The sequence below is a fragment of the Nicotiana attenuata genome, unplaced genomic scaffold, assembly GCF_001879085.1.
Source record: "Nicotiana attenuata strain UT unplaced genomic scaffold, NIATTr2, whole genome shotgun sequence".
Classification (NCBI taxonomy): Eukaryota; Viridiplantae; Streptophyta; class Magnoliopsida; order Solanales; family Solanaceae; genus Nicotiana; species Nicotiana attenuata.
In genome coordinates this window covers 217,895-235,801 of record NW_017670856.1, presented here as the reverse complement: position 1 = coordinate 235,801, position 17,907 = coordinate 217,895, and the positions used below count along the sequence as shown (strand labels likewise).

At 32.8% G+C, this 17,907-nt stretch overlaps 1 protein-coding gene across 1 annotated transcript; it reads left to right on the top strand.

The window, feature by feature from the left end:
• The first annotated feature begins 12,519 nt into the window (after positions 1–12,519).
• LOC109243940 (glyceraldehyde-3-phosphate dehydrogenase, cytosolic-like) lies at positions 12,520–15,784 on the top strand. The gene is made up of 11 exons (XM_019410958.1): positions 12,520–12,657; positions 12,750–12,773; positions 12,894–12,994; positions 13,108–13,223; positions 13,317–13,416; positions 14,156–14,302; positions 14,403–14,463; positions 14,551–14,791; positions 14,986–15,069; positions 15,232–15,321; positions 15,458–15,784. The coding sequence occupies exons 1-11, from the start codon at positions 12,654–12,656 to the stop codon at positions 15,501–15,503; spliced, it is 1,014 nt and encodes a 337-aa protein (XP_019266503.1). The 5' UTR covers positions 12,520–12,653; the 3' UTR covers positions 15,504–15,784.
• Positions 15,785–17,907: the final 2,123 nt, after the last annotated feature.

Genomic DNA, 17,907 nt, shown 5'->3' with positions numbered 1-17,907 from the left:
TACACCCAGTTTTAAACTTATTTATCCCGATTTATCTAAGCTTTCCTATTTACAGAAAATAATTGAAGTTTGTAAGCAAAATTTATACAACTTCGGTCAAAATTTATAATTTATCTACAATTTAGATACACTTTTTTTTATACAAAATGCGGTTTAGAAACTACACTTTTTTTTTCTACACCTGACATACAAAATATATACAATTTATTTATGTCTTCTTCTTCGAGTTTCAATCTGAAATTCTAACCAAAATCACGTTGAATATTCACTAAATTCTCGCAAAATTGAAATATAAAATCCAAAGAATATCTTCAATCATTTGCAATAACATCTAATTCAGACAAATAACAATTTCACAAAATTCGATTTTCAAATTCAAAAGTTCGAAGCTTTGAATGACTATCAACGGAGTTTAGTCTCATGTCTTCAGGTTTTGTGGCCCTTAAACTAAACTGGCATCCAAATTAGTAAATATTGGAGAAGATTTGAAGTTCTATTTCATATTTTCTTATGAAAAAATAAAAATTCAATGAACATTGAATTGTTGAAATAGCTAACATTGTTAATTCCATATTAGTGTGTTAACATATTTTATAACTATTCTGAATTTTCCAATCTATTATTTTGGATAGGTTTCAGCTTGCAAGCGGCATCAAAGTGAAGGAGCAATAGAAGTTTGAGAAAAAATAGCAATGGCAATAATAAAATGGGAATATTGAGGTCTAATACATTACTTTGTATATAAATAGTAAATTGTATATCAACTTATAAGTAAAGAGCTTGTTTGGACATAAGAATTTTTTTCCTTTCTTCCAAAAAGAATTCACTTTTTTCGAAATCAGTGTTTGTTCATAAAATTTCAATTTTCACTTGAAGATGCATTTTGAAAATTTTCGAAAATTTGAAAACTCCAAAAAGTTGTTTTCAAAATTTTCACTCAAATCACCCATAAAACTTCAAAAATAACCCAAAGTTATATTCATATCCAAACACAACTCTAAATTTCAAATACCATTTTCACTTGAAAATTTTTTTTCCCCTATTTTGGAATTTTACAATTCTTGTGTCCAAACGTCCACTAAGTTAAAACTTCAATATTGAGGGTAAATAAGTATCAAAAGTAGTATAAATAAGTAAAAATCTCATTAAAAAAAGGCTTAATCCGATCAAGGTGTACTTTTCGGGGTAATTGGTTTAATTTGATGTTGTTTTGAGTGTATTGTTGCTTGGATGCGTTATTTGATTTTTTGAGACGCTTTGAAGTATTAGATATATGGCATTTTAAGATTTAACTCCTTTAATATTGGTCTAACCCCTAAGCCGGCCATAAATAAGTAAAGGAAAAAGGGTTCAAAATGCCTCTAAACTATTGGAAAAGGTTTAAAAATACTCTTCATCCATCTATTGGGGAAAAAATACCCATCCATCCACCTTTTTGGTTCACTTATACCCTTTGACCGTTAGGTCAATACTAAATTAAAAATAATTATTATTCTTTTTGTAAAACTTAAAAAAAAATATTTTACAAAATATTTTCGTTTTTTTAAACTAATGCAACAGTAGTCCAATAATTTAGTAAAGTTTTCTTCTTCTTCTTTTTCTACCAGTTTTTACAAAAACAATTCAGTTTTTACAAAAAATATTTGTTTTTTCTAGTTTTTTTAAAGTCTTTTTTTTTGTTAAAAACTTAGTATTTTTTTTTAGGTTAAAAACTAAGAAAAAAAGTTTTTTAAATATTTCAATTTTTAAAATTGAAAGAAAAGCATATTTTGCAACAAAATATTTTCCGTTTTTCAGTTTTTTTTTTTAAAAAAGCGAAAATATTTTTTCTTTTCAAAATCAAACTGAAAACGAAATGCTTTTAGAAAAACTGAAAAAAATGGAAAAAAGAAAATATTTTTTTTTATTTTTTAAAAAACGAAAAACTTATAAAAAATTTTTACAATTTTTTCCAATACAAAAAAAATTTAACTGAAAAAAAATTTTATATTGTAAAATGAATCGTTTTTTGTAAAAACTGAATAAAAAAAGGACTTTACTAAATTAGTGGACTATTGGTGCATCGATTTAAAAAAACGAAAAAATGTGCAAAATATTTTTCTAAGTTTTACAAAAAGAATAATAATATTTTTATTTAACATTGACCTAACGGTCTAAGAGGGCATAAGTAAACAAAAAAGTGATGGTGAGGGGTATTTTAGTCCAATAGGTGGATGAAGGGTATTTTTAACTTTTCTAATAGTTTAGGGGCATTTGAACCTTTGTGTGCTTTTGTGTGCTTAAGGGTGTGTTGGTACGAAGAAATATTTTCGGAAAATATTTTCGCGGAAAATATTTTCCTATTTTCCCATGTTTGGTTGCTTAAATGTTTGGAGAAGAACATTTTCCTTATGAACTCATTTCCTCCAATTGGAGGAAAATGTTTTCATTATCAAGAGAAGGGAAACATTTTCCAAAACTCCTTCTCAACCTTCCCTACCCTCACCAACCCACCCAACCCCTCTCTCCAAAAAAGGTTTTTTTTTCTTTCTCAATTTTCAGTTTTTCCTTTACCACCGACCTACTACCTCCACCCACCCACCATCCCACCTCCAAGCCCCCTCCCGCAAAAAAATATATTTTTTAATTGAATTTCAAAATTTCTAGTTTTTCGTTTTTCTGCACCACCCCCCCCCCCCCCCCTTCAAAAAAAATTCTAAATTTTATAATTTCTAATTCTGTTTTTTTCACTTTTTCTCCCTACCCTCGTTTTTTACCCCCCCCCCCCCCACTACCTTTCTCCAAAAAAATATTTTTTAATATATTTTTCAGTTTTAGTTTTTTTATTTTATCTGTTTAAAGGTTCAAAATTTTACAAGTTCCAAAGTTATGAGTTCAGAGGTTTATGTGTTTAGAAGTTTACGGGTTAGAAATTTCGCTGTTTCGAGCGGTTCGAAAGTTTATGAAAAATGTGGGTTCAGAAGGTTGTTGGTTTGAAAGTTTATGGCTTCATGTTTATTATATCTAAATTATTTATGAGTACTCTTGAGAAGTCATTTTCCTTAATTTACGTACCAAACACCGAAAAATGAATAAGATTACTACTTGTTTTTCAAGAAAATATTTTCTTGGAAAATATTTTCCAAATACCAAACACACCCTAAATTTGTTGAAATTCTTCTTGACACAACAAATTTAAAATTTCAGTTGGTTGTAATTGTAAATGTTGAGTGCGGGTAAATTTTTCTATTAGTTACAATTAAAATGGTAGTTCGAGGACTGAAATAGCAATCTACTCACTAACAGGTTTCAAAATTGGGAATACTTTAAGTGCAGCCAGAAATTCAAAAATAGTTAGATTTATAAGTGGTCATTCAAAAATAGTCACAGTTTCAAAAGTAATTGAAATTTAGCCACTTTTCATGTAAAGATAAATCCGAACGAAAGCACAGTTCAAAATGCGAAAAAAATACTCCAGTATAATATACTGAAATTCCATTATACTTATGCCGGAACTCCAGTATATTATACTGGAGATTGGAACACCGGTGCTCCAATCTCCAGTATATTAACCTGGAACTTTCTGAGTGTTTGAGTTCCAGCATAATATGCTAGAAGTTCATACACAGGTGCACCGATCTCCAGTATATTATACTGGAACTTTCCGTGTTGCAGCAAAATAATGGCTATTTTTCGATGACTTTACAAACGTTGGCTATTTTTGAATGACCAGTCCAAAAACTGGCTAGCCCGTAATATTTTTACTTAGGTGCATGCATCTAACTATTGGAGTTAGATAAAATACATAACCCTCCATATGTAGGTCTGCCCATCTGCCATAGCATAAACAGTACCATTCCTACTGCAAGGGAATCTAGTAATGAATCCTAATGCAATCAATTCTGGTTAATTCAGTAACCAACTTTTGAAACGCCTATTTAACTTGTTAAAAAGGAAAATAATACGAATATGTCTTCTTCTTTTTTTTCTTTTTTTCTTTATACATATAATATTTGAAACTCACTAATTTAATTAATTCAAATTCACACCATATAGGACTCATTAAAGGAGGAAACGCTTTCTATCATGAGTTTCACCATTCTCAAGGCTCGAACTGAGACCTTAATTAAGAATAAAGAAATTTTAACATAAAAAATTTAAGGTGGAGAAATAATTGTAACTGCGAGTCTGCGACAATTAGTAGATATGTATTTCGAGAAACAATTAATTGATGTGGTTAATATAGGACGACACAGGAGATCATAATTTTAACTCAACTTAAGATCGCTGGCAAGAATTATTCAGAAGGGGTCATTTGGTTGGAATACGATTTATACCGGTATAAGTTATGCCGGTATAAGTTATATTGGGATAAGTTATGCTGGGATTAGTTATGCTGGGATTGTTGTTTATTTATTATTTGGTATGTTGTATTAAGAATGACAATTGCATAATTTCTAAGAAGAAGGTATAAGTAATACCGGTGCTAATTACCCCACCTTCTATAAAGTATAAGTTATCCCAGTGTTAAAATTAACACCGGAATAACTTATACCTGTTTTGTTAACCAAACAGAGTATTAAAGTGGTATTAAATTTTTATACTACCCTTATACCTTCTTATACCTCATACCAAACGACCCCTTACTAATTACTTAATCTAAATATGTAAAACTCTTGAGAAATACTATTATACTATCTGTATATATAGTAGTTGGAAATATAATGGAAGGGCAAACACAATGATAAATTGGTCAATTAATATGATTTCTATAGGTGGGAAGAGGTAGTAGTGCAGGCAATACAAGCGAGCAAGAGAATAGCAGCAGAAACACCATCTTCTTCAACATTGGAGCTGCTCCTCTTGAACTTGTTTGTTTTCCCTTTGTTGCATTGCATTATCATCTGTTTCTGCACTTGATATTTCACCTCTTGTTTCTTCTGTTGTTGCCTTATCTTCATTGCTTCTTCCACTCTTGATACCATTTCTTTTGCTTCTTTTGTGAAGAGAGGAGATTGAGGGTGGTGTGGAAGAAGATAAGTGGAGTAGGTATTGTAAGAATTATGTCTAAAATGTGCATGACAATAAACGTTGATGCACTCTATATATATAGCCTCCAACACATGACTCTCAGCTGAATTAATTAATTACACAGGTAACATATATAGAGGCGGATACAACAACAACAACAACAACAATCCAGTAAAATCCCACAAGTGGGGTCTGGGGAGGGTAGTATGTCCGCAGACCTTACCCCTACCCCGAAGGAGTAGAGATGCTGTTTCCGGAAGACCCTCGGCTCAAGATAATAAGAAAAACAAAAAAGGAGAGAATATTAGTTTCACCACAGAGATCATAGGAAAAATAGGAACATAAAATGCAGAAGGAAAAATGCAAAACAAAAATGATGGCTAGTAAATAGGTCCTGCACCGAAAAGAGAAAATAGTAAGACAAGACAATGCCCCTAGCTATTTCAGACAAAAATCCTACCAGACTAGGCTCACAACAGTACAAGGTAACGCAAGACTCAACTACCTCCTAGCCTACAACCGTAATACTCGACCTCCACAACTTCCTATCAAGTGTCATGTCCTCGAAAATCTGAAGCCTCGCCATATCCTGCCTGATCACTTCTTCCCAATACTTCTTAGGCCGCCCTCTACCTCTTCTTAGAGGTGGATAGAATAGTGTAATTAAAGATATATGATTTCTTTTTGCAAAATGACATAACAAAAAAAAAAAAAAAAAAAAACAGTCTGGTGCAAGAAGTGTCCCACGTTCATATAAGATTGGGGAAGAGCCGAACCCCAATAGGTGTGATTTTAGCAGTCTACCAGATGCAAACATCAATGGCTGATTTTCCAATATGCAAGCCTCGCTTGCTATAAAATCTACGTGAACAATATAATAGTACTCAGTTTTTTGGCCCTTCCTTTAACCATTTACCGCATGTGAATTTTACTAGTGGTCCCGATAATTTCAAATTTAAACGGGATTTCTTCCGTTGGAATAAAACTTGCCAATTTCAAAGTTCAAATAGCATACGTTCTACTCCATTAAATTAAACTAGATATACCTTTTTCCCCTGGATGAGAGGAAAAGTTTTACCAGCTAGTTATATCCAACTTCATATCTTTCACAGGTAAAAGCATAATATTAGAAACTTTATTTCAGAGCCACAATTAAATTTGAAACCTTCTACCACCAAAGGCCAAAGCCAGCCTTGCAAAAGTAGAAAAAGATGGTTGAGAAAAGGTTAAAGTCTGTGAAAAGGTTAAAGATGGTTGAGAGATATATTGCTTGTTATAATTCCATTCAAACGAAGCTAGGAGGGAGGAATCACCAACGCCCAACTACCATTTCTTTACTCTTCCTTCTCCTTTAGTTTACTTCTTTAGTCTTTGAATTGTGTAGGGGCCGATTTAGGGGACGCAAGGGTGTTCGCCCGAACCCCCTTCGTCGGTATATAAGGCAAAATCTGCATTTTATCTTTATATATTATGTTTTGAATCCCTTTCACGCAAAAGCATGGTTTAGTGGTCAAGGGTGTTCAAAATCATTATGAGGTCATTGGTTCAATTCCCACTAGCTACAATCTCATTAATTGTTTTAACTTATTCCTTTTTTGAACCCCCTTAGCAAAAGTCCTGCCACTGAATTTGTATATTAAGTTATTAGGTGCTATAAGTTCCACATAATTGGGATTTAAAAAAAAATTGAAAGCAGTTACTAATTCAGGACTTGGCAAGTATAATTTTAAAGAAAAATTTTCATAAAGCGCTACCGTTTAGAGCCTAGTTACCATACGTAACTATAAGTTGCCTTATTAACATTCGTACATACAGTTCAATTGTTACCAATCTGTGTCAACTGTATTCCTTGTGTACTGAATACAACAAAGGCAAAATAGAGAGGTGTATACAAAGGGTACAACCTGTATCGACTGTATTCGTTGGCACAAAATGCGAAATACAGAAATACGAAAAAATAGATTGGCCTCGTTAAGAGTCAAACACAAGACCTCTACTTACTAAGCAAGTGCTCTAATCAATTTAGCTACAAGAGCTTTTTGCTCTTTTATTTCAGTTCAAAATAATTGATCTCTTGTTTCGGTACTACATGTGGATTTGCTATAAAATTCAAATATTGCTATGGATAGTAATTTTTTGAAAGTATAGCTATGAATGGTAAATACAGTATAATGTTTGTTGTATCGCGTAATTTTTCCTAATTTTTTCCTTTTGAGCAATTGCCGAATATTACATTATATATGATGGTGATCGTGTTGTTTATGGTATAGCAATAATCTCCCTGAGAAATTACAAAAAACAATACTTGTTCAAGTTGTTAGAATAAACTCAGCTGGAATATTTTGGTCATATTTAGCATTGGATTCTCCTTGACTATCCAATCATACTATATAGTACAGGTAGAATCAACTAATAATAATGGATTTACTTGATAATAATTAATCTTAACTTATATATTAGCAAAATTACAATCAAATTTGTAGATTCTTAATCGTTGAATGATTGGGTAATTATGGAAAAACATATACAGAAAAACAAAAGATGAGTAAACCACAGCTAGATCTGCCATTATTATACCATCATATTCCCAAATAGCTGTGAATAATGTACATTATTTTTGGACTCTAACTGAACTCTAGTAATTGAAGAAAATAACTTGTTATTTTTTCTGGATTTGTATATTTGGTCAACAAGTACTTGAAGTTTGAAGACATGAAATCCCATGTGCAAAGCCATGTGAGCATGTTCCACTGACCCATCTTCCTTGTCCCAATATATATTAATTCCTCTTCTCCTTAGCTTAATTAGCTTCTTTTTTTTTTTTTGCATTGTCACCCTCGTAAAGGGAGCCTTCGCGTAATTGGTAAAATTATTATATGAACAGAAGGTCACGGGTTCAAGTGGGAAAACAGCCTCTTGCAGAAATGCAAGGTAGCGGCGTACAATAGACCCTTGTGGTCTGGCCCTTCCCCGACCCTGCGCATAGCGAGAGCTTAGTGCATCGGACTGCCCTTTTTTGTCACTCTCATATTTCAACATCCATATTATGAAGCATCATTGTTTATAACAGTATAGCCGTTGTCTAAATCATGTCTCAATTCGAAGTACAGTACTATCTTTTGATAAATATTTATCTCCCATAGCAGAATTAATTATAAGAAATTATCAGAGGTTGTACGGAGGACGAACTTCAATTAACGTGTTTCTCAATTCATGCTGCTGCGGATCAAGAAGATACTAGCATAGAACATAACTAAGTGAAGTTACATATGACACAGAAACTTCTATACACATGTTATGTAAAAAAAAATACTCTAATTAGAGGAGAAATCAGACTTCTTGTGGCAAATTTGTGGCGACTCATTTATTGCAACAAAATCTAGACTTTTTGTGGCGACTCTAATTGTCACTACAGAACGTAAACTTTAGTGGCGAGTTCTCTCAGGTCGCTTCTAATACATGCGGCTAATTGTCCATAACACATGAGACTACCAACCTATAATAGTTATGTTACTATTACAACATGTTTAAGTACACTGAGCAGGGGCGATGCACGTCTAAAGAAGCGGTGTCACACGGCACCACTTTGTCGAAAAATATTACTAAATATATGTATTAATACTGTGAGGAAACGGATATTTAGGGGGGAAAATAACACCACTTGACATAAATTATCTCTTGGCGCGTTGGTTATGTGTCTGATTTTACTCTAAGGTCATAGGTTCAAACATCAACTAGCATTAAGCTTAGATCTCACAAGAAATTTGAAACACTTACTATAGTAAAAGGAATATAGAGAAGAGATAGGCATACACAAACTAGGTTCATAAGTAGTGGAAAGACAAAGGGATCTTTACATAAATAGCCGGCAATTGTCTATTTACTTTTTCTAGCCGGTACACATAAATTATATATGAATATACATATATTAGACATCTACAGACTTTTAAATTTAAGCAGTTGGGTGCTAGGCGGGCGTTAATTCAATGCATGAAACATATGAATGGACCAAAATTGATAGAACATATGTTTGTTGCCAATGAAACGGACAAGGAATGGGGTTTAATTGCATGAGCCCATTATTCTTAACATAAAGGGGCCATGGCTCAAGAAAATGGGTTGTTGCCTATTTTCACAGCAACTATTCTTTTTGGTCTCTGCACCCTTACAACTCTGATGCGACTTCTGCTATCGATTTTTATCATGCTTTGAATGTATTCCTAAAATTGAACTAGTAATAGTTGCATAGATTTTTTTTTTTTTTTTGAAAAGGTCCTACTTAAATTATTAAGATTTTTATGTTTAGGCACATTCTTATTTTGTTCAGTGCTGAAAACGTTGGCAGAAAAACGTCCTAATGTTGCTTCTTGAGTTTGGCCAGGGCGAAGTGCACATATAGCCCATTTCAAGACTCTCATTTAAGCCATAGTCGAAGTTTCTAACTTTTACAAGTTTAAATTAACTTTTGGTGCGCTAATCTGAAATCCAGGCATACGTATCTGAAATTTGGCTTGCCAAAGCCTAACTTCAGATAATAGCAAGTAAACTTCGAAATTTTTTGCCTAAAGTTCAAGCATAGATAACTAAAGTTCATGCATTTTGATATGAAGTTCACACATTTCATATCTCTCGGATTTCCTTCTTTCTCTAGTACGAAATATCAAAGACATTTGATAATATATCAAATTAAGAGTAGTTTATATAGCAATTCTTCGTCTCTTCCAACATTTTCAAGCTTAATTTGTCAACGAACTCACTTTTCATAGTTTGGAATCTAAGACCAACTTCTTTAAGTTTGCATCAAGGATGATTTTTAGATGACGTTATAATTTACTTCATGAAATCTTGTATATAAGAGATGTTGGAAGAAGAAAATAAGCATTTTCGACAATACCTACTTGATTTAAACTAGAAAATAAGCGTTTTCGACAACACCTATTTATACTTACTATTCATATTTGAATTTCAAGACTCACTTCTTCAAGCTTGTAACATTGATAATATTAATTCTGACAATTAACTGGCTACAGATGCAAAAAAATTTAAAAGGTGGCTGCGCCTCAAATGATGCTGCGCAAATAGGTTGTCTGTGCAAATTCTCGTTCGGCCCCGTACAGAGAGAATCTGGACCTGTTAGACGGAATTCAACCGAAATTATGAGTCTTTAAGCCCAGTAGTTTGTAACCTATCTGACACGAACCCAGTATTTTTCTTACATCCTAGCCCATTTTCAAACTACAATCTCCACTTTTTTCACACAGTATCTTGGGTTAGGTGCACAAACCGTCATTCTTAGGATGTTATTTAGAGATTACTCAGTATTTATTTTATCATGAAATTTGAATTAAAAATCTTAGATTTAGAATAATTCCAAAATTGAAATTCAGAACACTGGCTAATTTTTAAATAATAACCGTTTAGAGTAGTTACCTGGTGTCATTTCTACGGGTATCTTTGTTACTTCAAAAACTGGACTGCTAGCAAATGCAGATAAGCCGGTTGATTTTAGGAGCACCGCCTTATAGCCCGTTTGGCCAAGCTGCAAAAATCAGCTTATTTTGAGAAGTGCTTTTTTTCAAAAGTGATTTTCTCAAAAGTACTTTTGGTGAGAAGCAGTTTGTGTTTGGCCTAATTAGTTTGAAAAGCACTTCTGAGCAGCAATTAGTGTTTGGCCAAGCTTTAAAAAACTGTATTTTTCTCAAAAGTGCTTCTCAAAAAAGTACTTTTGGAGAGAAGCTACTTTTTTCTGCTTCTCCAAAACTGCTTCTGCTTCTTCTCAAAAGCACTTTTTCCTTCCAAAAGCTTGGCCAAACACCTCAATTTTTGGCCAAAAGTGCTTTTGGCAACAAAAAAAAATATACTTTTGGCCAAAAAAAAGCTTGGCCAAACAGGCTATAAATAACTTTAGGTTGTTTTCTTCTATTTGTTTATAACATGAATAAATAAAGTTATAATTTAAATGCTAAAATTGAAGTTGGAGATAACATACATCCTAGTTCGGACCATAGGAATAGTTTGGGTCGAGCACAAATTCATGATTTGGAATTTGGACAAAAAGAATTAGTCATTTAACAACCTAAAAGAAAAACAATACTCCTAATAACAAAAGAGCATCCAACCTAAAAGCTTCTTGCTTCTTTTTTATATATGATTCCTAATTCCTATTCCTAAAATAGAAAATATGGGACATACATTATACTATTCCCTCTATCTCAAATTATCTGTCGTGATTCCTAAAAATAATTATCTCAAATTATTTTTGATTTTAGAAGTTTAAAACTAAAGTAATTATTTTTTCCTATTCTACTCTTAATATTAACTGTCCTCGAAGACTACAAATACCTTAATTATGAGTAAGTATTAAATAAAAAGATATTACTCCCTCCGTCCCAAATTATCTGCCATGATTCTCTTGTACACGCCATTTAAGAAAAATTAATTAGGATGAAATTTTGACTACTTCACCATTATTCATATCTTAATATTTAATCTTTCTTCATTGGTATTTCAACAAAGTTATCCATAATGAGGTGTTTGTAGTTTTCAAGGATAATTATTACTAAGGGTAAAAAAGAAAAAAATTAATTAATTTTGTCTTGAACTTTTAAAATGACAAATAATTTGAGATAACTATTTTTAATACCACAACTAATAATATGAGACGGAAGTATACCTTAAGATATAAATAAGGATAAAATAATTAAAAAAATTTCTTATTTAATATTTTATTAATAAACGTGTAAAAGAAAGACGCGACAAAAAATTAGAAAAAAAAAGGTAGCAACACTATATATACAAGTTTAGAAAGGGGAACACTACCTCGATTGTCACAAAGAGAGGTGTTTAAAAAGCTGACAAGCGTAAGATTGTGAGCTCCGGTTTTGCCAAGTAATCCGTTGTCGGTTTGTCACGCAAATCAAGAGGTAGAGCGTCCGTTTCAACTTTCAACTCAAAGTGGTTGACTGGTTGAGTGGCCACCTAAAGAATGGAAAGTGAATTTCAAATTTGTAGGATGTAGTAGTTAATAGTTATGTTTAATCTCAACGCTTAAATATTTGTAATCCAGCCTCATGTTCTTTAATCTCTTCCAAATCAACCTTTCCCTTTTATACCATACTGATTTTTAGATAACTCTATTAAATATAATCATAATTAAACTTTTCGAAATTATTTCAATCATCTCGAATTTCATTAGAATTGTTATAATTTTGTTAATTTTGGGTACTTTATTTCTAAAATAATACGTACAAACATTATTATTAGAATGTCTAATTTGTTATGTAAAATAATAATTAGCTTTAATATAAAATATAAAGTATTAATTAAGACAATATTTGAATTACACTGTTTCAGATAGAATATGTACTAAACCACGTTTTCTCTAAATATTTATTACTAGTATTTATTTAGAATTTAACTTCATATAGTTTTATCTTAAACGATTACCCAGTTGCTTACAGGAAATTTATTTATGAATTAAATGACATAAACCCATAAGTACATAACATGCAATACCACTAGAATGTTCTCATAAATCTTCTCCCCCGTTATATTAAACCCTTCCACCCCACTACACTGTTCGACAAAACCTTCAATCACTCAGTCAGATCGGACTTTGCTCCTCCTCTCATTCCTCAAAAATCATGGGTAATTCGATTCGCTTTTCCTTTTTGTTTTCCTATTTTTGGACTCTGATTAATTAATCCGTTTGCTTTTCTTCTTTGTTTCTTCTCTCACAGCCAAGGTTAAGATTGGAATTAACGGTAAGAGTTTGTGCTCGTCAAGTGAATTTTATCTAAATAAAATTATAACCTAGCTTTGTTAGGTAATTTCCATGTTTTTTTTTTTTTTTCGGTTTTGAGATATTGTTTTGCATGAATTAGGATTTGGAAGAATTGGCCGATTGGTGGCCCGGGTTGCTCTCCAAAGAGATGATGTTGAGCTTGTCGCAGTTAACGACCCCTTCATCTCAGTTGAATACATGGTACTTGCCCCAAAAACCAGAAACGAAAATTTCAATTTTCAATTTTCGATGAGTTGATCAATAGTCATGTGAAAGTTTAATTAGTTGATGGGTTATGTATGTTGGTGTTGTAGACATATATGTTCAAGTATGATAGTGTACACGGCCAGTGGAAGCACCACGAGCTCAAGGTTAAGGATGACAAGACCCTTCTCTTTGGTGAGAAGGCTGTTACTGTTTTTGGCTTTAGGTACTAATATTTGTCTGTTTACCATAGAAATTGCTTTAAAACTTTCTTGGGTCGAGCATATTTCGTGATTGAACTTTCTTGGAATATGTAAAGGAACCCAGAGGAGATTCCATGGGGCGAGACTGGAGCAGATTACATAGTGGAGTCGACTGGTGTCTTCACTGACAAGGACAAGGCTGCTGCTCACTTGAAGGTTTGGGATCATAAAAAAATTGGTCTCTGTTCTAAGTTCTAACTAATCGTCCTTGTTTTAAATTATAAGGAAAAAAGTTCCACAATTATGTGCATTGCGTGTGTATGATTGTCAAGTTAAACATAGTCACTCTGTATTACTGATGTTAATTGATGCTTGATGAGTACTACTTTTATTGTGATGATATAGCGAAAAAATGGTCTTAGTGATGTTAATTGATGCTTGGTGTTTACGTCTTTTATGTAATGATATACTGAAAAAGCATTACGAAATTGGTATTAGTGATGTTAATTGATGCTTGATGAGTACATCTTTTATGTGAATACTCAAAAAGCATTGCAAAATTGGTAGTAGTGATGTTAATTGATGCTTGGTGTGTATCTTTTATTGATGATCGGAGGATCTATACCTGATTTTGGGTGAGCACACTAGTACCTATATTTAAATGATATTCTAAGTATTCTCTTGGCAAGAACAGTAATTTTTCTAGAACATTTTAATCGCAAGACTTGGTGCTACTAAAGAAATTTATGGGATCAAACTGGGTTTTTTGTTGTTGTTTGTGCAACCAAAAGAATTTAAATTTAGACTCTGAATCTACCTGGTATAGTGGTTATTACCCACCTCGGTTTCTGTATGCTAGTTGGATGAATTAATTAGTTTTCCTTTAGACCTTAGTTTGAGTGATTATCAGTGATTCAAGGGAGTTAATATCTGCTCTACTTTTGTGAATCATCAGGGTGGTGCCAAGAAAGTCATCATTTCTGCCCCTAGCAAGGATGCTCCTATGTTTGTTGTCGGTGTCAATGAGAAGGAATACAAGCCTGAGCTCAACATTGTTTCAAATGCTAGCTGTACCACAAATTGCCTTGCTCCCTTGGCAAAGGTTCTACCCACCCAGTTCTTCAAATTAGCTTTTTGTGTCATTGCATAACATCGATGCGCGAATGAAACAACGTATCACAATTTCTCACGTCACTCTGCAGGTCATAAATGACAGATTTGGAATTGTTGAGGGTCTCATGACCACAGTGCACTCAATCACAGGTAAGGGTCACTCTTGCTTTTACTTTTATATACTTTTCATTTGTAGCTTGCTCACTCAATTTTGCAACCTAATATATAATATTTCAGCCACCCAGAAAACTGTTGATGGGCCATCAGCCAAGGACTGGAGGGGTGGAAGAGCTGCATCATTCAATATTATTCCCAGCAGTACTGGAGCTGCCAAGGCTGTCGGGAAAGTTCTACCAGCACTGAATGGGAAGTTAACCGGAATGGCTTTCCGAGTCCCAACTGTTGATGTGTCCGTGGTTGACCTCACAGTGAGGCTGGAGAAAGAAGCTACCTATGACGAAATCAAGGCTGCCATTAAGTAAGCTTGTTGTCTATACATAGTTTTCACAAGGGCACTAGTATGTGCAAGTCATTTTCCCCTTCCCCTAAAGGATTCGGTAACCGCATCAATATTAGTTTGTAATGACATCTCTGTTAGTCCAGAATTATTCTTTTGGAGCTGCTAGATTGTATTGAGTTGCTAACTATGGCATTGGTATATATCTTCTAAAGGGAGGAGTCTGAAGGAAAATTGAAGGGAATTCTAGGTTACACTGAAGATGATGTGGTATCCACAGACTTCGTTGGAGACAATAGGTGAGTTTGGGATTTTGAAGTGTTCTATGAATTAATTTTTCTCCATTTCATGTTCCATGAGCTCCACAAGAGTTCTTGCACGAACCTTGTCTGTGCCGATCCACATTGATCTTGCTCTTCTAATCAGACTGATCTGTTCTTTTGAATGGAAATAATATGCAGATCAAGCATATTTGATGCCAAGGCTGGAATTGCTTTGAGCAAGAACTTTGTCAAGCTCGTTTCGTGGTATGACAACGAATGGGGTTACAGGTAAAAACATCAGAGTTTTTGTGTATATTTATTCATCATCACTCCAATTAAGTGTAATCCTCTGGGTGACTGCATTGTGTTAAGAGTTTTGTGATCTGTAGCTCCCTGCTAATAGTAATCCTTGATGGAATTGCAGCACACGAGTGGTGGACTTGATTAAGCACATGGCATCAGTTCAGTAAAAGTGGCAGTTTACTCATTGGTGGCCAAGTGTAGTGGTGCTGCTGGTGAGGAGTCTGTTTCGTTTTACTAGATAAAGCAGTTTAGAATAAAGTACTCACTCGGACTGCAAGTGAGCGGCTCTTGGATGTGATTTAGGGATATGTGCACTCTTGGATATGGTTTGTCATCAATTCGGTTGTAGACTTCCCTACATTCCGACATCGAGTCTTTGTGATTCTGGATAGTTTCTTGTTTTTGTATGTTATGAATGTATAATAAGATTGGACCTTGCTTAGCGCTCTCTCTTTCTCGTCTCCCTTTTCCCCAAATAAGGAAAACAAAATTACACTTGCGAGTTATGTTCTGGCAGAGGAACATGGTGCTTAGCCAACAGGTCCCAAGTATAAAATGCACGTCAGGTTCCTTAACAGCCCTGGAAAGCCAATGGAGAGAAGCTCAAGTAACCAAAATGTCTGTGGCCGCGTTCTCTTTTAAGCTTTTAACTTGTTTGTTTGGGGTTGACAGTAGAATTCTTCCTGGGGTGTAAGACCCCCCCCCCCCCCCCCCCCCCGCCCAACCCCCAATTCCATTCGATGTTCCTTTCTTCCGTTAGTATCACGGGTCTTTTATGTTGTGTTTTCAGTTTCTCTTGTTAAAGAAATGAGGGGATGACCGTGGCGATGACGAGTAGGCAGGACGATCCTGTGAATTTGTTTTAGCTGCCCATTGTGATCACGAGAATGTCAATATGTTTGATGTCTTTTGGTTGAGAGCTTAGGTGCTTTAACTACTAGTAGTAGAGCAGTTGTGTGGTAGGTGGACTGAATTGACGTTTTTGAAGATATGGAGGTTGGAGTTAGAAAGCTGTGAAACATTAAGGGTATGTTTGGAAAGCCATCTAGTAATTGAAATTGGTGTAATTATTAGGGTAATAATTACGCAGTCTAATAATTACGATGACCTGTTTATTTGTCACAATGTAATTACAGTGTAATTACAAGCGTACAGTTTGGTTGCACAAGTGTAATTATACTGTTAGATTAAATTTTAAATGAATTATCAAAACTTAAAAGTTAAAAATAATAAATATATATATGCCTATAAATAATTTTTTATAAGTATAAATGATATTAGATTTGGTATTTAAGATGCATATATATATATATATATATATATATATATATATATATATATAATCGTATTTAATCAGTATATAATTTATATATTTCGGTTAAAAAAGGTAAATGGTGAATTCATGTAATGATCCCTATGTAAAACAATACATTATTGTCAGATTTTTCAATTTCTCCGTCCTTTGGCATTCCAAAGTAGGCAAAGCATTACTCTCAACCGATATTTATATCAATAAATTAATGTATAATTAATATCTTTACATACGTTTTTATCGCCAAATTATATTAATTAATTAATATATATTCTCAGCTTAACTTATAACTTAATCATGGTAAACTAATATTACAATTAAAAAATATAAGATGTGAAATCTTATTATTATAATCAATGTTTTAAAGGGCAGGGCGTTAGGCGAGGCGTTTTACCTCTGACGAGGCGAGGTGTAAGCCCTGAGACATGGGGCGTAAGTCCCACGAATCTTCAAATTTTAATAATTTCAAGAATTTTAAGATAGTATAAAATAAAAATAATTATAAAAATTATATTAAAATCGCAAAAATATAACAAATAATCTATTTATAATATTTATAAATTATAATTCAACTATGAATAATACGTAAAGTATGACATATATCATTATGCAAATTAGCTGCAATGTCGTTACAACTCAAACATCAAAAGTAATGTATTCGATGCTAAATTTTATATGTATCTCTTAATTAAGGAGTAATGGATCTTGAAAGCGATATTATAATTTGATATTTTTTTTAAAATACTCCTTTTATTTAATATTCTTTCTATTTGAAAGAGAATTTATATTAAAACATAATTNGATATTAGATTTGGTATTTAAGATGCATATATATATATATATATATATATATATATATATATATATATATATAAAATTAATAATAATATTTAATTTAATTAATTATAAAAACTAAAACCATACGTTTTGTAAGAATATCATGGAATGTATGTTTGATAAAATAAATTAATATTAATAAGTATAATGTCATAACATTATGCAAATATTTGGCAAAACTATTATATCAGTTCTAACAATAAAATGAACCATATGCAATGTGAATTAACAAGCTAATACTACTGAAACGTAAATTGGAACCATAAATATAACACAATTTCAAAATCCAAAAAAAAAAAAAAAAACTTAACCATACGTCAAATTCCCAACATAATAAAAATAAATTCCAATATAACTTAAGATTAGGAAACATAATAAGTTTATAATCTCATTCAACAATAATTTTCTACTTTAATGACATC

Excerpts from the sequence above, each read along its gene's own strand:
- LOC109243940 (XM_019410958.1), top strand. Across the intron at positions 14,303-14,402 it reads GCCTTGCTCCCTTGGCAAAG|GTCATAAATGACAGATTTGG; the intron begins GTTCTACCCACC and ends GTCACTCTGCAG. Across the intron at positions 14,464-14,550 it reads CACAGTGCACTCAATCACAG|CCACCCAGAAAACTGTTGAT; the intron begins GTAAGGGTCACT and ends ATAATATTTCAG.